The 23592-nt window shown below is 35.1% G+C and overlaps 1 protein-coding gene across 6 annotated transcripts in view; it reads left to right on the top strand.

The window, feature by feature from the left end:
* Window positions 1–15230, top strand: part of MARF1 (meiosis regulator and mRNA stability factor 1) — a 58624-nt gene extending 43394 nt beyond the window's left edge. For 5 of the 6 annotated variants that reach the window (XM_074196481.1, XM_074196480.1, XM_074196478.1 and 2 more), the window contains 9 exons: window positions 1–134; window positions 2858–3060; window positions 4007–4234; window positions 5265–5495; window positions 5648–5860; window positions 6459–6519; window positions 6596–6736; window positions 9294–9464; window positions 11393–15230. In XM_074196481.1, coding sequence (XP_074052582.1) covers window positions 1–134; window positions 2858–3060; window positions 4007–4234; window positions 5265–5495; window positions 5648–5860; window positions 6459–6519; window positions 6596–6736; window positions 9294–9464; window positions 11393–11631 — 1621 coding nt within the window. In that variant the 3' untranslated portion in view covers window positions 11632–15230. The remainder of the gene's footprint in view (window positions 135–2857; window positions 3061–4006; window positions 4235–5264; window positions 5496–5647; window positions 5861–6458; window positions 6520–6595; window positions 6737–9293; window positions 9465–11392) is intronic. The other variant, XM_074196479.1, reaches the window with a different exon arrangement.
* The last annotated feature ends 8362 nt before the right edge of the window (window positions 15231–23592 follow it).

Genomic DNA, 23592 nt, shown 5'->3' with positions numbered 1-23592 from the left:
GTGTTTCTCAAAAGACTGGGATGTTACTGAATATGGTGTTTGTGAATTGATTGATATCATAACAGAAATTCCAGATACAACAATCTGTTTGACCCAGCAAGATGATGAAATGGTTATCTGCATCCCCAAAAAGGGTATGTTGACCTAAGTTTGTTAAAAGTTTGTGTTTAAATCTGCATCTTCCACCTCTTTGCCTATATCCTAGTTCATTGCAATAACTTTTTAGTATTCTTATCTCAAATTTTTCCCCACTTTAAGCCATCCTCCATTCAGCTACCTGAGTGATCTTCCTAAAGTGTATTTTTTTGTTTTTAAATGATTGATTGCATATTTTTCTAGTTCTTTCTTTATTAATTTTACAATTTTTTCATTAAAGATTCTATTTTGAGTTTTACAATTTTTTCCCCTAATCTTACTTCCCTCCCCAGAAGGCAATTTGTTAGTCCTTGCATTGTTTCCATGTTATACATTGATCCAAATTGAGTGTGATGAGAGAGAAATCATATCCTTAAGGAAGAAGCATGAAGTATAAGAGATAACAAGATCAGACAATAAAATATCAGTTTTTTTTCTCAATTAAAGGAAATAGTTCTTGGACTTTGTTCAAACTCCATGGTTCTTTATCTATATACAGATGATATTTTCCATTGTACCCAGCCCAAAATTGTCCCTGATTATTGCACTGATGAACTGAGTGAGTCCATCAAGGTTGATCATCACTCCCATATTGCTCTTAGGGTATACATTGTTTTTCTGGTTCTGTTCATCTCATTCATCATCAGTTCATGCAAATCCCTCCAGGCTTCCCTGAATTCCCATCTCTCCTGGTTTCTAATAGAACAATAGACACACACCACAGTTTGCTAAGCCATTCCCTAATTGGAGGACATTTGCTTGATTTCCAATTCTTTGCCACCACAAGCAGGGCTTCTATGAATAGTTTTATACAAGTGATGTCTAAAGTGTAGTTTTAACCTGGTCAACCCTCTATTCAAAAAACTATAGTGGGGGGCAGCTAGGTGGTGCAGTGGAAAGTACACCAGCCCTGGAGTCAGGAGTACTTGAGTTCAAATCTGGCCTCAGACACTTAATAATTACCTGGCTGTGTGGCCTTGGGCAAGTTACTAACCCCCATTGCCTTGCAAAAACCTAAAAAAACCCAAAACTATAATGGTTCCCCTGTTATCTCTGTTTTCCTGAACTTTTTATAACCAAACCCATTTCTACCTTTCTTTCCAATCTTATGATAGTTTTCTTACCTTCAAATATTCTGTGATCCAGTGATATATGTCTCCTTTTGAATCTTTGTGTAAGGCACTCCATTTCTTGACTCCCTGTCTTTTCAGTGACTGTCCCCAGTTCCTGGAATAATCTTCCATCTCATTTCTGCCTTCTGATTTCTCTGGATTCTTTCAAATCTTGGCTAAATTTCTACCTTCTATGAAAAGCTTTTCCTGGTCCTCCTTAAAGCATATACCTTTCTTTTTAGATTACTTTCTGTATGTTGCCTCCCATATTAACATGCAAGCTTCTTGAGGATAAGGATTTTTTCCTTTCTTTATATCTTCAGTACTTAGCCTAATATTTAGAATATAGTATTTTAATAAATATTTTTTCACTGACATTTTCTGAATAATTTTATGACGAATATTTTTGTATTTTGATGGAATCCATAACTGCTAGACAGGGGATATATACAGTATCTCCTCATAAACAAATATGTCAGTAAATAAATGAAGCAAAGGAAGAAATTAAACTCATTTAGAAAATTGCCTATATGATAAGTATTCTTTATATAAAGTTAGGAGAGGATGTTATCACTAACAATATGTTTTTTCATCAGAACTTCTGTTTGCATTGTAAGAAATACCAGCTTGAAATGACCTAGATTATGGTCAGCTGTGCTATGGACCCCAGTAATAATTTTAATTATGTGAATAGGATATTCTTACTTTACATTGGATTGTATTTAAATAAAAGATTAAAATTTGTTAGAACAAAAAAACTTGAAAATTTTTGATATTTCTACTTACCTGAAGCCAGTGATAATTATAAAAAAAAATGGCAAAAACAAGAATTACCAAAGTGTCTTTTTCAGGAACCAGTAACATTGAAGTTATTTAGTGGTTACTTATTCAACTAAAAATAATACTCATCCTTACTTAACCCTTCCTTTCTTTGGTAGGTTAGTGGATTACAGAATTAGGGTATCTTAGAGGACATCTAGTCTAGTCCCCTAATTTTAGTAATTAACAACTGAGGACTGATGAAGAGAAATGATTTTCCCAGCATTATGCATGACATTGACTGGATTCAGACTCCTGACTCAGTTTGTTTTTTTTTTTTTTTGGTGGACTAAAGAGAATCTTCATCAAGAAAGTAAAGAGATTAAACTCAAATCAATCAGTTTTAATTTTTAGAAAAATGCCTCTTTAGTTGGAAAGAAAGATAAACTAATAAAAAGTAATTTTCAGAATGATTTCATGAATTTATTTAACATATCATGACATTGTCCTTCATTACCGTGTCCTATCAAGTCCTAACTAGGTCCCCCCCCCATAGTGTGAATTCCTAGAAAAGAAACACCTGTTTTTGTTTGTTTGTTTGTTTTTAGTTTTTGCAAGGCAATGGGGTTAAGTGGCTTGCCTAAGGCCACACAGCTAGGTAATTATTAAGTGCCTGAGGCCAGATTTGAATTCAGGTACTCCTGACTCCAGGGCCAGTGTTTTATCCACTGAGCCACCTAGCTGCCCCTTCACTTAATGTTTTTTAAGCAGTATATTAGACCTGGTACACCATGGATACAAAATATTTATGTAATCACATGAAAATGTTATATTTGTTTTGTCTTTTAAAGAACGTACTCAGGATGAAATAGAAAGGACAAAACAATTCTGCAAAGAGGTTATTGATTTGCTGCGACATCAACCCCATTTTCGGATGCCTTTTAATAGATTTATTCCTTCTTATCATCACCACTTTGGCCGTCAGTGCAAACTTGCACACTATGGATTTACTAAACTACTTGAACTTTTTGAAGCCATTCCTGATGTTTTACAAGTAAGTTCTGAAGAACTAACTTTAAAATTTTTTAAGTTTCATGATCTGTATATTTTTTCATTATCTGTATATTTTAAAACTTATGGGTGAATTGGAGAGTATATTAGAACTCTAATTAACCTTTTAAAGGGTGGCATGTTGTTTAAGTTGAACCCAACACAGGAATGAAGTCTTGATATTAGAATTGCATTAGCAGGAGGATAAGTAACTTTCTCTTTGGAAGGAAGAGAAATGAAAATAAAGGGGTACACTTCGCCAAATGTATGTGTGCCTCTTCAATACAGTGGCATTTACAGTATTCAGGAACCAGAAAACATTATTTATTAGTCTATAGGAGAGAAAATGGCCTTTATTGTTGTTAATTCTGCCTGGTTTTTCTATATGTCTTAAGTTTAACAACCTATTGAATCAGTGACCTTTGAACTAGCTGACTATAAACTACCCACAGGAAATACTGTTGAAAATAAACTTGAACAAGTTGTCTAAATGATAGGCTGCCTATACATAGCCAGCACTGTAATGGTTTAGAACATCTTCAGAATTACTGAAAGGACTTTACCTGTATCAGTTTATTAATGTAGAGATATGACAAGTGCTGTGGTTACTATGGAGAAGGAAACTGAGAAAAACATCTAAGAAATAAACTCTTAGGGCAGCTAGGTGGCACAGTGGATAGAGTACCAGCCCTGGAGTCAGGAGTACCTGAGTTCAAATCTGGCCTCAGACACTTAATAATTACCTAGCTGTGTGGCCTTGAGCAAGCCACTAAACCCTATTGCTTTGCAAAAAAACTAAAAACAAAAAAACAAAAAGAAAAAAAAAATTCTTGAAGGCCATTATACTTTCACTAGATAAAGTTATTTTCTGGTTAAGTTTTCTATACATGAATACTTATTATTTTCCCATTGAGTTATAACATTTCATTTCCTTTTGTTTCTCTTTGAAGGTATTGGAATGTGGACAAGAAAAAATTATTACCTTGACAGAGGTAGAACGTGTCAAGGCTTTAGCTGCCCAATTTGTTAAACTTCTTCGGTCTCAGAAAGATAATTGTCTTATGATGACTGATTTACTTACAGAATATAATAAAACATTTGGTTATTCTCTGCGTCTTCAAGACTATGATGTGAGTTCAGTTCCAGCATTGATGTACAAACTCTGCCATGTCGTAAAGGTAAACTAATTTTTCTTCTTGGGATAAATTTTATAGTGTTTTGATTATGTGCTTTATGTTTCTTGATGTTTTAATGTTTAAATTAGCCTCATCAGTCAGTTCATCAGTCAATCAACAAATGTTCATTAAAAATCTACTATATGTTAAGCATTCTGCTATTGAATTGTTCCCATGAGCCACTTAGCTATTACAATCAGCTTTCCTTTGTCATAACACTTCTCTGTATTTTGCATAAAACATGGGAAATTCATGACAGAAGGTTGGCTAGGAATTGTAATGAAGTAATGTTATTTACCATTAACTTGAGTTTTTTAAAATAATTGCTTCTGGGGCAGCTAGGTGGCGCAATGGATAGAGCACTGGCCCTGGAGTCAGGAGTACCTGAGTTCAAATCCGGCCTCAGACACTTAATAATTACCTAGCTGTTTGGCCCTGGGCAAACCACTTAAACCCCATTTGCCTTGCAAAAACCTAAAAAAAAAAATTGCTTCTTGTCAGACTTTCTTCATAAGTTATTATCAACATTTTATTAGATAAAATAGTCAAGGCTTTAGGTTTGTTCCATCCTTCACTGCTGCATTTTCAAACTTAACACATTAACATTTTGAACAGATGGATTTGCTCTGTCTCCTGAGTATTTTATTCTCAGACTTCCTCTTAGAAGTTTAGAAAAACAATTGGGTTTTTTTAGGTTGTTTTTTTTTTTTGCAAGGCAATGGGGTTAAGTGGCTTGCCCAGGGCCACACAGCTAGTTAATTTTTAAGTGTCTGAGGCCAGATTTGAAGTCAGGTATTCCTGACTCCAGGGCCGGTGCTCTTATTTACTGCGCCACCTAGCTGCACCTAGAAAGTCAATTATTGTCTCATCTACCTAACTTGTGGACTGATGGATAGCACTTTATCTTAGGAGAAATAATGCAAGAACATTATCTCTTTATCAACAGGTCTCACTGACCATAAAAAATATAATTGCATTAATGCAACCTAGATGGTTTCAGTTTTGAAAGTTCAAATTCTTTGTCATTTCTCAGGTTGCTGATACAGAATCTGGCAAGCAGATTCAGCTGATAAATAGGAAGTCTCTTCGGTCTCTCACTGTTCAGCTACTGGTGGTGTTAATGTCTTGGGAAGAAACTTCCTTTCTTTCTGTTGACCAGCTCAAGAGACATTATGAAACTACTTATAGTGCTTTTCTCAATCCTTGTGAATATGGATTCATGACCCTGTCTGAACTTTTGAAGAGTCTGCCCTACTTGGTTGAGGTATAAAATTATTTGACCTTAGTCTTTAGAATAGTTTTAATACTTTGGAATTTGATTTTAGGTTTTATTCTTGTTGTAGTTTCTTAAATAGGGTAACTTTGTATTATAATGCTACTAGTTTTTAAAATTGTTTTTGTTGTTGATGTTAATAGGTTTTTACCACTGATACAACAGAAGAGTATGTGAAGCTCACCAGTTTATATTTGTTTGCAAAAAATGTTCGGTCTCTACTTCATACATACCACTACCAGCAGATATTTCTTCATGAATTTCCTGTGGCCTATACCAAATATATAGGAGAAGTGTTACAGCCCAAGACCTATGGTTGTAGTAGCCTGGAGGAACTCTTGGGTTCAATTCCTCAGGTAATCATTTACACTTTGATTTCTGTTGAGAGCCTCCTTTTAGAGCCTTATATTCACTCTGTTCCCAGAGTAATATATGACAGGCAGTTTAAATTTAACTTATATTTAAATTCAAAAATAAACCCTAAATAAACTGTATTATTTTGCTAAAATGAAGAACTCAAGCACTCAAGTATTGGGTTTTTTTCCAATGTTGTATAGCTAAAAACTTTAAGAAATTGTATATAGAAATAGCTAAGTTATATGTACACCGAAGAAGTTAATTTTAAATTAAGAAATTGGTTCATAGTTGTTCTAGAAATGATGACCCTGAATGAGATGAATGTCCTCTGTTTTATAAATAAGCTTTGTAAAGATAAATTATTTTTGATTAGTCTATACTGCTTCAAAAGCTAAAAAACAGGACTCTAGAAAAATATTTTCAACTCTTCAGGCATATTTCTTTATATACACCACTAAATTCTCAAATTTGACTTCGATATGATGATTCTTGAAAGACTTGTAATTCTGTTTGTGGTGTGGTGTGTGTGTGTGTGTGTGTGTGTGTGTGTTTTCCCTTGCCTTCCCCCTCATTGACTACAAATATGTTTTGTTCCAGGTGGTCTGGATAAAAGGACATGGTCACAAAAGAATTGTTGTTTTAAAAAATGACATGAAAAGTAAGTTAATTTTTTGAAGAAAAGGTTTTTGTCCAGTATTTATATTTGTCTAAACTGTATATATTTTGTCTGCTAGCTCGGTTGAGTTCTCCCAGTTTTTCTCCTGCCAATCATGTGAATGATCATGAAAACCAGACAGACGACAACAGTGAGCTTACTCTGGAGACGTCTGAATCTTGTGTCTCCTTAGGACTCAACCTGGGAATATGTGCTAATGGTAAGAGAAAAAACTTAAGATAAGTGAGCAGAAACACAGCTGTTAAGTGTCAAGTGTGTGAGATCAGATTTAACTTAATAAATTTAAAACTTTATTCCTATTACTCTTAAATACAAAGTAGAGAAAGTTTTTGATATTTCTCATTGACCAGTAAGATTAAAGAGTCTTGGAGAGGGCTGCAGTATCATATCTTAGAAGTATCAATTCAATTCCATCCATCAATAAGAAAAACTTGACTTTGGATTGGAAGTCAAGAGAGCTCAACTCAAGTGTAAGTTTTGTCACTAACTAGTATAACTGAGCAAATTACTTAATCTTTTTTGTCCTTGTTTTTTCTTGTGTGTGTGTGTGTGTGTGTGTATGTGCTTTGCAAAGTTTTTAAAATTTCACTCAATAGTATCTTATTTTTTCCAATAACATGTAAAGATAGTTTTCAACTCTTATTTTTGTAAGATTTTGAGTTCCAAATTTTTCTTACTCCTTCCCTCTCTTCTCTCTTTTCTCCCCAAGACAGCAAGCAATCTGTTTAGGTTATATATGTACAATCATGTTAGTCATGCTTACACATTAATCATGTTGTAAAGAAGAATCAGAACAAAAGGGAAAACCATAGGAAAGAAAAAGAAGTGAAGATAGTATCTTTTGATCTGCTTTCACATTCCATACTTCTTTCTCTGGTTATGGGAACTCTTTTGGAATGGACTTGGATCATTATATTGCTGAGAAGAACTAAGTCTGTCATAGTTGTTAGTACAATGTTGCTGTTACTTTGTATAATATTTTCCTGGTTCTGCTCATTTCACTCAGCATGAGTTCGTGTAAGTTTTTCTGAAATCTATCTGCTCATCATTTCTTTTAGCACAATAGTAATTCCATTACATTTATATACCACAACTTGTTTAGGCCCTTCCCCAATTGATGGGTGTCCCCTCAGTTTCCATTTCTTTGCCACCACAAAAAGAGCTGCTATAAATATTTTTGTACGTGTGGGTCCTTTTCCTTTTTTTATGATATCTTTGGGATACGGACCTAGTACTGTCATTGCTTAATCAAACAAAGGATAGGCAGTTTTTATAGCCCTTTGAACTTAATTTTAAATTGTTCTCAAGAATGGTTGGATCGGTTCACAACTCTACTAACAATGCATTAGTGTTTCAATTTTTCCACATCTTCTCCAACATTTATCACTTTCCTTTTTGGTCATATTAGCCAGTCTCATAGGTATGAGGTACCTCAGGGTTGTTTTAAATTACATTTTTCTAATCCTTAGTGATTTAGAGCATTTTTCTTGTGATTTTACATAGTTTTAATTTTTTCATCTACCTCTTCATATCCTTTGACCATTTATCAATTGGAAAATGACTTGTCATCTTATAAACTTGTTAGTTTTCATTTTCCCCACCAAGTTGATGTAAAGCAGGAGAGATAGTGGTCTCCAAGGACTTTTTATTTCTAAAATTCTGTGATCAAATGATTTATTTAGTTAATATAGTATGTCTGTTATTTTGTTTGCAATTGAAAAGTAATAGGTCTGGGAAAGGTTTAGAGCCTTGAACTTTATAGTTACCCTTTTTTTTTTACATTTATTTAATTATTTTTTTGGTTTAGAGGTAATTGGGGTTAAGTGACTTGCCCAGGGTCACACAGCTGATAAGTGTCAAGTGCATGAGATCACATTTGAACTCACATACTCCTGACTCCAGGGCCAGTACTCTGTTATACAACTTAGCTGTTCCTTTCATTTTTACTTTTTTAGTATTAATTTTGTATAATTTTTACATTTAAAGAACATTTTTATAAGCACTACTTAATATTTTACATGGTTCTTTGAAGTAGGCAAGACTGGTGGCATTTCTCATCTAAAAAGTGAAAAAGCTGAGGTTAAGATAAATCAGTAATTTGGGGAAATTTTGTCCTATTGAAATCACCGTGATTCATTTAATTTACTCTTCTAGGATTCTTAAGTTTTTTAAGTACCAGAAATATAGCCTTTTTTCTTCAAATAATCTGTTTTTTTGATGGAGAATAGCATTCTTCTTTTATAAAAGGAGTCCTTCAGGTACTGGAAAAGTACTAGAATTAAGTGAGGAAAACTTCCATTCCATGCAAGGTGAGATTTTAATTGGATCTTGAAGTGAGCCAAGAAGTGACAATGAAGAGGAAAACATTCCAGGGATGGACAGTCTTTGAAAGCCAAGAAATGGAGTGTCTTGTCTTAGGAAAAGCAAGTAGACTAGAGTAGACTAGTTATCACTGAATTGAGAGAGAGAGAGAGAGAGAGAGAGAGAGTGTAGATATGTGTATCTTAGATATATATATGCACAAGGGGAAGGGTGGTGAAAGATATTAAAAACCCAGAGAGTTGAGAGTGAGGGATGTCTTAAGTTATTGATGGGACTTTGAATGACAGTCAAATCATTTGGATGATATATGACTCGCCGTGCAGTTGCTGTTTCCTTTTTGTGTTTTTTTTTTTAAACATTTCACTTGCACTTAAAGACTTAGAAGTCTGAGCAGTCAACATTTTCAGAGTGTTCTTGGTCTCTTCTTTACACAGGTCCTAATCAAACTGAGCAGGAGCTCCTCTGTTTAACCAATACATCACCTGTAGATCTTTTGTGTGAACCAGTCCCTTCTTGCTTGCCATCCCCACAACTGAGACCTGATCCAGTCATTCTTGAGTCTACTGATCTCATTCAGTTTGAGGAACATCCCCGAGCTCCTTGCGGTAGGATTCACTGAATTATTTATTTTGCTATTGTATAAATTTGAGTGGACTGCATTAAATAAATGGAAATCATGATTTTACATGATAAAATTCCCAATATTTGACCTTATGGTTAGCTTTCAGTTATTATTAAAGATGGGACAAAGAGAGTATTAAAGATAAATGAAATCTACAGATAAAATAAGTATTATGCCACATACCTATAAAGGATAGTATGTAAAATGACAAAAATTGACTTCTTTATTAATTTTACTTTCTTGCCCATAGAGCTTTTATAAAAACCTTGCATATGAGTTTTGTCTACTACCTGTTCCTGTATACTTTCAGTATAATCTAATAAGCAGTTAGCATTTTTTAAGGATTTACTATGTCTTAGTCACTGTGATTAGTGCTAAGAAGATAAAGAATGACACAAGACAGTTCTTGCTGTAAGAAGCTCAAATTTATCTACACAAAAGCTAAATACTGCCTAAATAGTAAATTTTCAAAAGAGGAAAGGTACTAGAATTGAGGAAATGTTACCAGCCCATAGAAGGTAGGATTTTAGTTGGATCCTGAAGGGAGCCAAGAGGTGACAGTGAAGAGGGAGAACATTTCAGGGATGGGGGACAGCCACAGAAAGTGTCTGAAGCCAAGAGATGGAGAGTCTTGTTTGAGGAACAGCATGGAGACCAGGATTGTTAGGTTAAGGAATATGTGTGTTTGCAGGAAGGGGAAAGGTGAGAGGTGGTGAAAGATGTAAGAAAACTAGAAAGGGAAGAGTGAGGAATATCTAAGTTATGAAAGGCTTTGAGTAACAGTGAAATTGCTGGATGATCTATGACCAAGTAATCTTTTTTTCATATAATTGAAGATTAATAGTAGGCAAAATTATTTGTAGACCTCCGTATTAATTCCATAAGGTGATAACTTTAGTATCAGTACCTCTTCTTGAGTATGCCGGATACTTTGTGTAATGCTAAATATCAATGAAAGCCAGTATATAAAAATATCAAACTTAGATAAGGGTGAGTAGCTTTTATTTTCTGATGGAGATTATTTTCTTTTTGACAGATTCTTGAGATAGAAAACTGTAGGGAAAAATTGTACATTGAAAAATTGACTATAAATGAAGAGAACAGGGGCACCTAAGTGGCGCAGTGGATAGAGTACCAGTATAAATTTGAGTGGACTGCATTAAATTTGCATAAATTTATCCAAATTTATACAGGTATAGCCCTGGAGTCAGGAGGACCTGAGTTCAAATCCAGCCTCAGACACTTAATAATTACCTAGCTATGTGACCTCAGGCAAGTCACAACCCCATTGCCTTACTAAAAGCAAATAAATTAATAAATAAATGAAGATAACATCTGAAATTATTCTTTACTTCAGAGTTCATATATGTGTGTGTGTGTATACATATATATATGTACATATACATATCTACATATCATTATCTAGTTGATAGAAACTTGAGACAAAAAATTGTTGGGAGAAATTATCCATCAAGAAATCAACTATAAATGAAAAGAACATCTGAAATTATTCTTCACTTCAGTAGAGATATATGATTCTATTTATTTAAATTTGATTGAAGTAGGGTATGTTTGTTTGTGATGTGTAAAACTAATAACAATATTTTAGAGGCAGTCCAGTATAATGGTTCGAGCACAACTCAGCCAGATGTGGGTTCTAATCCCACTTCTGACATTAATTAACTGTGTGACTTTGGACAAGTCACTTAATCCCCAAGTGTCTTAAGCAACTTTTTAGGATTTCTCAACCATGTTATAAAGAACTCTTATTTCTTTGGTGTTACTGACTCTCAAACTGAGATTCACTATACTAATGATCAGTAGATGTATGTTTTGGGAAAAGAAAAACTATGGAAACAAGTTGTTCTATTTCATGGAGCTGAATGAATGTTTTTCTTTCTGTCTTCACAGAAATTATGGTTTTAACAGAAGAACAACAAACCAAAACAACAGTAAGCAAAGAAAAACTGATCTCTGGCCCTGGGGTGCCTGACGCATTGGAAAATGTCTCAGTGTCTCCTTGCTCATCATTGGATATCTCAGAATCTCGGCCAAGCAAAGACACAGTGGAGAGCCCAGCCAAAAAGCAACGCAAAAATAAAGTGAAATTGGCAGCCAACTTTTCTTTTGCACCCATAACCAAGCTTTAACTTTCATTTGTGACATGAGATGAGGAGGGAAAAGTACTGTCTGACTCTGCACACAAAATTAGGTTCAAAGCTATTTGCACACCCTTTCATGTTTTAATGAAACCCCTATGAGCCATTTAATTTCTATTAAGATGGATTTGAAAATGTTTTTTTCCTTTTACCTTGAACACAGTTTTTGGCTGAAGAGTTTTTTTAAATATTTGAAAAAACTTCCCAGCACTTGGTCATGAATCCTTTAGGTATTTTATTAAATTTTCTTAATTATAATGAAATAAAATGGTGTTCGGTAAAAAGAAAGAGGTATGAATTCAACTAGAAAGATTTGGGTTTTATTTTCATTAAACATCAGTGGTGGAATCTTACATGTAGCAAATGATATTCATTAGACCACTGCTTACTGATGTTTTCAGACAGTATTTATAAAATGCATGATCCTTCTTTCAAAAGTCTCTTAAGTAAACAAGTGTTTATACACTGATTGGAGCGGGTAGCAAGGAGTTTTGATTGTAAATGTAGGTAGGGGTATGAATGGTCATTGTTTCTGTGTGACTTGTAAATCCACCTCTTTTTTCATTTTACTATGTCTGGAGAAGACAGATGTGGCTTTGTGACAAAACTTATTTTAAATGTTTTTGTCACTTTCAGTTCCATTTAGGAGCTTTCTAGGAAATTGAGGATGTTTTAAGCTTCCCTTTTATGTTATGTTCCAGTTTGACATGGATTAGGTTAAGGACAAGAAGATGGTCTTCGTGTCTTGAGTGTTTGGGTTACAGCACACACATTTTGTGTGTCTAGAGGTGGTATTGGTGGGAAAGGATCTGATTTTTCTAAACTATGCATTAAATGCATAAATTATGAATCAGAGCAGGTTATGAGAAGCACTTTAACCTGAGAGATATCAATACTATTTCCACTGGAAAGAGACATAGTGATTCTATCAATGCATGGGAAGGCCAAGGTTGATCTGCTTAATCTTGTTTTTGTATTTTTAAAGCAAGTTTTGGTAACTGGGAAGCTTTGTGTGTATGGTTAGCATATTGTCTTTTAACTGTTTTTATTCTGATGGTTACTTCTAGTGCTGAGCAGTGTGTTCAGTTGTTTGTGGTGTTTGATCTTGGCATTTGGAAAAGCCAGCCTTTGAAGTAGCACTGTACTAGTGGAATGGCTTAACTTTAGAGTTGGCTGAAATGTCCATTGGCAGATGGTCTCTTACCCCTTCTGGGTAAACCCAACATTTACGATGGATTGTATTTGTTGGGCAAAGAGATAAATGGAAGTGTTCATAAAACAGAAGGAACCTGTCACACGATGTCTTCCACTAGTTAAGTGATTTCTTTTTTGAGGTTAATATTTTTGTAATGTACTAGAAAGCCAGAAAATGGGCTCAGATTTCTTAGCCAGCATTTGGGAAAATGCCACAGAATAACTATACAGAGATAATTTTACAAGTTAGGTTTTGTTTGAAAAAAAAAACCCAGAGATTCTTAGAATTTGGTATATGGCCATGATTCAGATGGAGATTCACTGGAAATTTTTCTGAGTGTAATGGTACAGTGGATTCCATCTGTAGGCAGATTTCCTCTACAGACATAGTACAATGAGAAAAAATTAAAACAACTTTTTTTCCAAGATGCTTTTAAACATTTCATCAATTTATTGATCAAAAACATCAGTTTATACAAAGATTTCATAAGGCATTGTTTGCACATTGGGACTTTGGAAAATATGCAAAATATTATGAACTTAAGGAATGTAAAAGGTGTAATTACAAATCACTGGAAACAGTCTAAAAGAAAAACTTCTTGAGGCTATCATAAGGGAAGAAGAAACTGCAATCCTACAATATCTTATGAATGTGGTAGTTGTACCATTTATGGAGGACAGCCAGGTGGGCCTAGGTCCATGTGTAATTCTAATAAATTGCTGTTTGAAAGTAAGAAAATTCATTAAGTGGGAAGTTGTGTTCATGATGTATCATAAAATGGCCAGTCCAATTGCAATATATTTTTTTAATCCAAAGGCTTAATTAAATGATGTGATTAAAATGATCTATAAGAATTAGGACAATTAAATTATTTCTGGTTGGAAAGATTTACCAATTTAGATTTGTCTGTTTAAAATAAAAGTCACCAAAACTCCCTCTCCCATCCTGCACTTTTTGTTTTGGATTGGGCAGAGGGGAAGAATTGTTTTCTTAACTGTCTACTTTGTTTGAACACTTTTTTGTGGTTCAAAGTGCTGTTTTGTGTGTTGGGACCAAATAGTTGTCAATAAAATTTACAAGCAAGCATAACATTTTGATGCTGTTTCATATGACTATTTTTTTTTTTTGAATTTTAAACTGTCTTTTTCTATCTTCTGCTTAACTGCATTTTGAACACACTACTCTGCCTATTCTTTGGGGAAATTGTATTTACCATTTACCTAGCAGTTATTGTGTGCAAAATGTGCAAATTGCACATCTTAGCTGATACTTAGTAGGGGAAACAAATAAATTAGCAACCTAGCCAGTTAGAAGTATAATACTGTTTTCAGTGAGGAATACAAAAGTTTCTAACTTTGTTTTGTTTGATTTAGAAAAGATAGTAACCACAAATCCTTTCTCACACCCACCCAATTTTTAATTGATAAAACTAGAATCATTTCTGGAATTTCCTTTACAGAAGAATTCATTTTGTGCCCTGCCTTTTATTGTTTTATTGCTGCTGAACATACTTTAAATTGTTTGGAAAGTGATTCTTTCATAGTTAAGCCTTTGGTTAAGACTGGGCATCTATCTCCATAATAATATGGAAATATACAAAATAAAATGAGTTGTTATTATAAATTATTTCAAGTTAATATGCAGTTTATGGAAAAAAGAAATCTAAAATATTTGATTGTTCTCATGAGACATGAAAGACAGTACAGTCAAATGGATAGGATAAAATTCTTCTGATTTTGACTGTTGTGCTCTCTGGCAACTCTCCAAGGCCCTCAGTTTATAGAGAACCCAACAAAACCATAGGTCCTTTAATGTTATTTGAAGTCCAAGTATTTTTTCATAATTATTCTATCATTGTGTTCTTTAGAGAGTAACAAGTATATTTGTAGCCATCATTAAGAATTTGAAATGAAAAAGAAGACATTATGCCTTAACAGTTTTTTAAGGGCATCTGAACTTCATTTGATAAATCAGGAGAAGCACATCTGAAAAAAATTAGCTAAAAAGAAAACATGTTACTTGACTAGCCCTAAAGTCAATCTGATTGCTATAACCAGAATCTACATCTTAACCCTCCCTATTAATTATGTCTTCTCTTTTAGTCTAAATAATTGGAGTTCAGTATCAGGCTTACGAAAATTGTTGCTTAAATCATAGGGTGAAAAATGAGTCATCTCATTGTCCCCTAAACCATTACAATTCTCATCTTTGATCTATTAATAAAGATTTACCTATATACCTACAACATGTAATATATTGTGCTGGTGACTTGAAGAAATTATAAAGATGAATTCAGACCTGAAACTTTTCCCCTCAAATTAGGTTGTAATAACTGCACAAGAGGAATAGGAAGTGCTGTGAAATTATTGAAGAGAGAGCTTTGACTAGATTAGAAAAGTCTGTTTTGGGGGCGGCTAGGTGGCACAGTGGATAGGGCACCGGCCCTGGAGTCAGGAGTACCTGAGTTCAAACCTGGTCTCAGACACTTAATTACCTAGCTGTGTGGCCTTGGGCAAGCCACTTAACCCCATTTGCCTTGCAAAAAATCCTAAAAAAAAAAGTCTGTTTTGGAAGAGTTAAATAGTGATTCTGGGGAAGAGTGACAGGATTATGTTCATTCTAGGCATCTAGATAGGGAAAAGAGAAAAAAAAAGAACTAAGACTTCAGTAAAGTTGGGATCCCCCACCTCTTGAGAGTTCATTCCATTTTTGGATAGCATTAATTATTAGTAAGATTTTCCTTTCATCAAATCTAAATTGGCCTCTGCTATTCCCACCCATTGCCCCAGTTCTGACTTCTGGGATTAAATAAATAAAGCTATCTCCTCTGAGTCTTTACTTTTCCATCAGGGGTTCCTTCAGTCTTTTCATAATCAATCCTCTTTAGACTCAGGGTATGTGTGATATAAGGGGAGATGGGGGAGGGGAGGGCTGGGAGACAAGGGTCAAGGCAAGGTGGTGGTGATGAAATTATACAAACATTAAATACATGCTTGATAACTGGGAGTTCTAAAAAAATGGCCCTTCACCTCAAAGAACTTGCATTACTTATGGGTCCTGGTTTTCTTTATTCTCTTAATGGGTTCTCATATGTCTCAGAGAACATTAATACATTGTTTTTTTTGATAGTGAATCCTGATTATGAAGAGGGCTATTTTATTTGGTCTTGGTGACTTATTTGAGAAACCGATCTCAGGTTCTCTGGTATACTTTAGGACAGTTTGTAAAAATGAATGCCAACTTTACCCTCTTTTTATTCAGAGGTGGGAGATTATTAGTGAGGAAAACTTCATATATAAGTACATATATACATATATGCACACATATGTACATAGAAAGATGGATATGTTAATTCTGCTGAATTTCCCCTCTTTTTTTATTCTTTTTTATAAGGAATGTCTTTACAAATGAAGGATTTAGGAGGAATTTTTAAGATGGAAAAAAAAAGTGGGTGCTAAGCATAGGACATAGTTATTATTTCCTTATTTGTTAACACATCTGAATTCAGACTTAATCTTTCCTGAGTTGCATTACCAAAATCCTGCTAGATACATGTATCTCTCACAATGTTCCATAACAATCTCAAACTCAAATATGTCAAAGAAAAAAAATCCAACCTTTTCTTTTCTGGCTAAAACTTCCCTATTTGTTATAAATACCATAATTTTTCCAGTTATCCAGATTTCTTTCTCTCCCATGCCCCACAGCTAATCTTGTCAAGTCTTATCAATTTCACCTGTAACCTTCTGTCTGCTGCTATAGTTCAGTCTCTCTATAACCTAATTAACTTGCCTTAAATCTTTCCCTTCTTGAACTTTGCCCTTGGCTCTTCTGGTGAGTTTTTGCCTGAACTTTTTTTGGAATCATGGTGCTTCCCAGCCATGTCCACCCCCTTCTGACCAGTGTGAAAGTCGTTCCAACTCTCCTTAATAGGTTAACTTCTCCCATTATGTTGTATATTCTTTGAAGGTTACGTCAACCTTGTTTGCTTATATTTGTATACCCAGTATCTGGCCTAAAATGCTTAATAAATGCTCTATTTGTCTTTCTGTCTATGTTTGTCTTCTCTAATTCATTTTCCACATAACTGCCAAAATAATTTTACTAAAGCATACCTTTCCAAGCTTCATGTTACTTCTCTTCACACATTTTCTGCTTCAGCTAAATTGACTTATTTGTTCTGTGCTTTGCAGGGGCTATAACTGATCCTTAGATGCATTCCTTCCTCACCTCTGCTTTATAACTTCTTGCAAGGAACAGCTTAAATTTAAGTTAGGTCCTACAAGAAACCTTTTCTCATTTCCCTGACTATCTGTGTTCTCTTTCTCCTCAAATGCTATGACTTTACTTCTTTAAGAGAATATAGTAATAACACCACCACCAGTGTAAGCTCTTTGAGGTTTTTTGTCTTTGCATTCCCATTACTTAACATGATGCCTTGTGTACAGTAGGCATTTAATATAGGCTTATTGAATAAATTCATTTCAATTTGAGTTCTAAAATAACTTGTGCATTCCTAACATTGTCTGAAACAACCTGAAGCTAACAGTTAAGATTTTGATCGTTATGGGATTAAAAGTAAAGAGGACCTTAGAGAATTTAATTACTGTTTACAAATGAAAACAGATCCAGAGAAGGGGAAATGATTTGACCAAGGGCATTGTGATCATCTTTTAAAAAAAAGCCACTTGATTTTTATCAGAGTCACCATTTCTTGTGATAGAATTCTTAAAACTTTTAAACCTCGTTTCTTCCCTTTTCTGGAATATTTTCAGTTCCAATTTAGGTGCTTGGGCTTTAGAGACCAAGGGGGTACTTAGCCTCCTTACGTGTCTCCCTACCTGTGATATTAGTGAATGGAAACTAATCATGCATGTCTGAGCATGAGAGTCTAATTAGCCTCTTCATAAACTCGTGGCCCTTTATCTATATCAGTCCTGATATGGAGTTAATAAAAATTGAAAACCCAAGAGTCCCATAAGCCTGGAGATGTAACAAAAGCTTGACAACTTGAGTGTAAGCGGCCAAACAGGAATATTGACCCCATTTCTCCACCGATGATTTTCTGAAGATCATTTTTCTTAAAAGTTTTGGTGATCCAAAGTATGTCCCTCCATTGTACCTCCCCTTCTTCCTTAATTTATGTTAACCTCTAACCTTTCCTTATGTGAGTTAAAATGTTTAGAAATAAAGGCTTAAACAACTTTAAGCTTTACTGGCTTTTTAACTTTTTTTGTGAAATTTCTCTGAAGTTCCCAAAGTTCTGCTATGGATATGGATAGAAAAAGATATTCACATGAATGCTAAGTATTGGGGCCAAGATTCAAAACCTTTTCCTCTTTTCTCCTAGCAAACCTTGCTTCTGGTATGCATCATTTGTTTTGTCATGAAACCCTTTGGCACTCTGGTGAAACCTTTAGATTTCTTCTCAGAAACATGTTTCAAATACATAGAGTACATAAAATTACAAAAGAAACTAATAATTAAAAAATTAATATTTTATAAAGCAAGTTCATGGACCACAGACTATGGTCCATGTAGATAGTGCTATAGATAATGACATCACAAGTTAGAGCCAAAATTTCCAGAACAAGGAGCAGGAGAGGGTGGGAATCCTTGAAGCCCTGGGGATTCCAGTAATAGTTACACACCTTTAAAATTAGCAAGGAGCACAGTGGAGGAAAAATCATAGTTTGAGCATGTGCTTTTATATCCCCCCCCCAGAAGAGGCCAGGAGCAGAACCCTCCCTAAACTATGTCTCACTGACCCCCTTTTTTTAAAAAATATTTTGTTAACTATTTCAGGATAATTGATGTTCCTTATAATACTTTGTGATTTATTTTTGTGCATTTGAAAATATGCTTCTGAGAAGTGGTATAGCCATGGTGCAAAAAAGATTAAGAACTATATAGAGTTAATTAAGCAAGTTAAAACTTAGTGACTAAGATATTATTCGTTAGCTTGGAGAAGTTTGGATTAGAATCAGAATTTGGTGATTACTTGGACTATACAAAATTGGAATCTTAATGGAAGGTATGATATGGTGTAGCATCAAGCTTATGGAGCTGAGAGTGAGAAAGTCATCATATGGGCATATGCTTTCTTAGCACACTCCTAAGCTTAGCTCTCTCTTCTCAGGATAAACTTAGCTGGTGAGTAAGCTTCAAAAATTGTTTCTTTTGAGAAGTGTAGTTCTTGCCACATTGCAGCAATGATGGAAATGTTTACCACAGCTTCTTCTAGTACTGCTCTAAGGGAGCTCCACAATACAGTTCTCATGATACCCAGAATCATGGATGTTAAACTGAAGTTTTCTGGTGTTTGGGTCAATGTAATAATAACTCATGTTTCCTTTAAAACTTTTCTCAGAACAAGACTTTGGTATAGATAGTTCCTACAGGTATTCTTATGCTCATTTTGTAGATGAGGAAGTTAAGACCCAGAATAATGACAGGAAATGCCCAAGATCACATAATATCAGAGCCAGTGTCAGGAGCCCAGTTCATCTGTCTGCAGAGTCAGTATAATTGTATTCCACCACACAGCCTCTGACTGTGTATTTGATAATGGTATCATCATAGCTCTCTAATAGGTTTTTTTTTGGCAAGGCAATGGGGATTAAATGACTTGCCCAAGGTCACACAGCTAGGTAATTATTAAGTGTTTGAGGGCAGATTTAAACTCAGGAACTCCTTATTCCAGGGTCAGTGCTCTATCCACTATACTCCCTCTAGAGGCTGCCCCTTCTAATAGTTTTTATTTTTTTTTTGCAAGGCAATGGGGTTAAGTGGCTTGCCCAAGGCCACACAGCTAAGTAATCATTAAGTGTCTGAGGTGGATTTGAACTCAAGTACTCCTGACTCCAGGGCTGGTGCTCTATCCACTGTGCCACCCCTTCTAATAGATTTTCAAAGCACCTTACAAACATCTTGTTTGGACCTCAACAACCTTGTGAGGTAGGTACAATAGTTATTACTATTTTCTAGATGAGAAACTTGAAATTTAGAGAGATTGAGCCTAGGGTTAACCCAGCTACCAAGTGTCTGAAGCAGTGTTCAGTTCTCAACTTCTCTCTCTCTTGACTTTTTGATTCTGCAATGTCGTGTTACAACCAACTCAGGGAGGAGAAAATAGAGACTGGAAAAACAAAATCTTCCAAGAAGAACTGGGGTGGGGGGGGGTGGGGGGAGAAGCAGGCAAAAAGTTTCTTTTAAAGTAGTTTCTGTACAGCTCACCATTCACAAGAACAACTCTATAGGTAAGATGGGTTCATTTATATTTTCTTTCAATGCCCTTTGCTATTGTCAGAATTAATTATAAAATAGTAAGGAAATGGTAAGGAAGCATCTGGTAATCAGATCTCCACCTTTTGATGTTATTCAGTCATGTCTGACTTTTTGTGACCTCATTTGGGATTTTCTTGGCAGATACTGGAATGGTTTGCCATTTCCTTCTCCAGTTCATTTTAGAGATGAGGAAACTGAGGCAAACAGCAATTTGCCCTGGGTCATGCAGTATCTGAGACTGGATTGAACTCGTTTTTCTGACTCTAGACCTGGCACTCTGCTCACTCTGCCACCCAGCTTCTAGGTCTAATGTTTAGCATATTCAGGAATAATGGTGAGTATTTAGGTCTTCTATTTTTCTTCACATGTAGCAATAATAGCTGAAAGCTTTTTATAGAGTTATGGAGTGAGAATCCCAAATCTAGATTCAGAATTTCAAAGACAAGGAAATTGAAGGTAGAATGTAATTATTCTCTTTGAGGAGAAGCATTATGCAGTTTGGGTTTTGTGTGTGTGTGTGTGTGTGTGTGTGTGTGTGTGTTTGTGGTGGCTGACTATTCCAGGACTCAGCACAAAGTAGGTGCTTAATAAATAGTTGGATTGTTTTATTTGTTTGGTTTTTTTTGCAAGGCAAAGGGGTTAAGTGACTTGCCCAAGGTCATACAGCTAAGTGAGTATTAAGTGTTTGAGAATAGTTTTGAACTCGGGTCCTCCTGACTCCAGGGCTGATTTTCTATCCACTGCACTACTTAGCTGCCCCTTAATAAATGTTTATTGAAATGAATCAATAGATCATTTATTTTAAGCAGTCATTTATCAAGCAAATCCTATGAGCTGAGCATTGTGCTAGTTGCTAAGAATACAGAAACAATATAGATTACAGAAGGCAGTCTACCTTTACAATGCCATCCACATCCAGAGAAAGAACTAAGGAATCTGAATGCAAATTCAGACATACTACTTTCTTCTTTTTTTGGTGGCTTTTCCCTTTTCTCTTCTTTCACAAGATGACTAATGTGGAAATATGTTTAACATGATTGCACATGTATAACATATCAGATTGCTTTGTATCTAGGGAAAGGGGGATGGGAGGGAAGGAGAAAAAACATTGAAAATTATTTTTACATGTAATTGGGAAAAATACTATTTACTAAAAAAAAAAAAGTCCCTGCCTTCAAGGAGCTTGCCTTTTATAGCAGATGTAGAATATGTATGTACACACTATGCACACACTTAAAATAAATATAAAGCAATTTGGAAAAATATTTTCCACTTACTATAGTGGTTGAAAAGATCAAGAAAATTTTGCTTCATGAAAAAGTTGACCCTTGAACTAAGTTTTGTTTTGTTTTTTTTTTAGATTTTTGCAAGGCAAATGGGGTTAAGTGGCTTGCCCAAGGCCACATAGCTAGGCAATTATTAAGTGTTTGAGATCGGATTTGAACCCAGGTACTCCTGACTCCAAGGCCAGTGCTCTATCCACTATGCCACCTAGCTGCCCCCCTTGAACTAAGTTTTGAAGGAAACTAGGAATTTCAAGAGGTGGAGGTGAGAAGATCATACTTTAGATTAAACAGCCAGTGCAAAGGTGATGAGAGATGGAATGATGTTATGAAGAGTAATTAGGATTGTTGACTGCATACATAGAGTACAGGAAAGGGAATAATATATACTAAATCTGTAGAGGTGGGTTGGAACTAGGTTGTAAATGACTTTAAATGCTAAACAAATGGTTTTGTATTTGATTTTTTACATATTCTAGGATTCTCCATTCTCTCTCCATTTTCCTCTCTATTCCTTGCATAGGAAAGACCACTTCCTTCTTATGGAGACTGGCAGACTTGGTTCTAGGAACTGAGTTTCATTTTTAATGAGTCTAACTCCTATACATGTGTGTACCCCTCATGTGGGTCTGGACCCTTAAATGTGGAGATTAAAAAAAAAACACCAACAATTGTTCATCTGTTAACACCAGGGTTTGGAAATTGGGTTCTTCCTTGGATACTTGGTAGGCTAGATCCCAGATGGTATTTATCTGTGCCACATTCAAACCATATCTATATTAGGTGGTTACCAACCACATACTTTACATGAGTGTTTGTTCAGTTGAGCAGCATAGAACAGCTCTGGATTTCAGTCTGTGACTTCAACTTGTTCTATTCTCTTTCTTGCTTCTATGATAAATTCTTCCATCCAGATATCAATTTGCTTTCTGGGGCTTCATATATAAGATATATGATAAGATATAAGATAAACCCAAGGAAAATACAAACCTAAGCATGCTCCCAGTCCTGGGAGTGCTGGCTTGAATTTGCCCCTAGCCAAAAACAGCACATAGTTGTATTATTCTGCTCCATCACCTTACCAAACCAAATCAAATGATGTTTAACCTTGAACTTAGCATCATAAATTGATTCTCAGAGATGAACTCTACCACTTTGACTGCTATAATTATTCTTTTCTAAGAAAACAGATACTACCATCTTCCACTTAGAGCAAATTAGACTTGGAGAAGAATCCTAAAGATCTGCAATGGATATGATGTAGAGGACCCCATACTTCTAGGTAGAGGGGTGATTGATTAATAAAAGCAAATTTATCTAAGGCTCTGTAGCATATATCACCATTTGTCACCTCTAATCATTTATAGCTTGCTCGGGTATTTGGGAAGAGCACTTAAGTGAAAAACATCAAATAAAAATTATCACTGGAACTAGAAGAAGTCTCTCAATCAGACTGTCATCCTGAGAGATTCACTAGCAGAAAGAAATGAGCTGCTTCAGGCTGTGGTGGTGATGGGGAGCAGTCAGGATAACAGTTTGGTTGAGGGGTTTCCTGACTCAATACCAATGTGAAAGAGTTGTGTGTAGCAATAGAATCTAAGTATTAGCAAATTCCTCAGCAGAAATGGAGTGGATTCTTGGTTTAATTTTCTTTTGTAGTGTTGGTTAGGTCTTTTAGGATCCTTATTTTCTAGAATGAGTTAAAATATGGTAGCAAATATAGGTGGTCAGGGCAATTGAACTACAGGGAATAATAGAAAGGTGACGTGTGAAGACCCCCTCCATGGCAGAGATTTACAATTCTGAGGAGCTTAGTTACCTGGTGATGTTTTCTGGATAGCTTTGGTTGCCTTATGTTTGTATAAACCTGACAAGATCTTACATACTGTTATGCATTACAAATGAAGCATATAATACAGAATATGCCAAGAATTGGGCAAAGAATACTATAACATATCCCTTTCAACAAGGACTATGCCCTTGACATCATCTTCTGTGCTCTTCCCTATTCTCTTGGACAGGCCTGTGTCCCCTGGCAAACAGCAAGAAAGTACTTAGGATCCTATTTCCCCTAGTTCTATTCTCAATTCTTTCATTTTCCTCTCCCATTTTTCCCTTTAATTTCATCTTTATATGTCTTGGAAAAGGGACATAATAAGACACATTTCAATGGAGCAAGAATCAAGT

This window comes from Macrotis lagotis, chromosome 8 (genome assembly GCF_037893015.1).
Source record: "Macrotis lagotis isolate mMagLag1 chromosome 8, bilby.v1.9.chrom.fasta, whole genome shotgun sequence".
In the NCBI taxonomy this organism is placed as follows: Eukaryota; Metazoa; Chordata; class Mammalia; order Peramelemorphia; family Peramelidae; genus Macrotis; species Macrotis lagotis.
The sequence above is the reverse complement of the archived record's forward strand: the minus strand, read 5'-3'. Positions and strand labels throughout refer to the sequence as shown.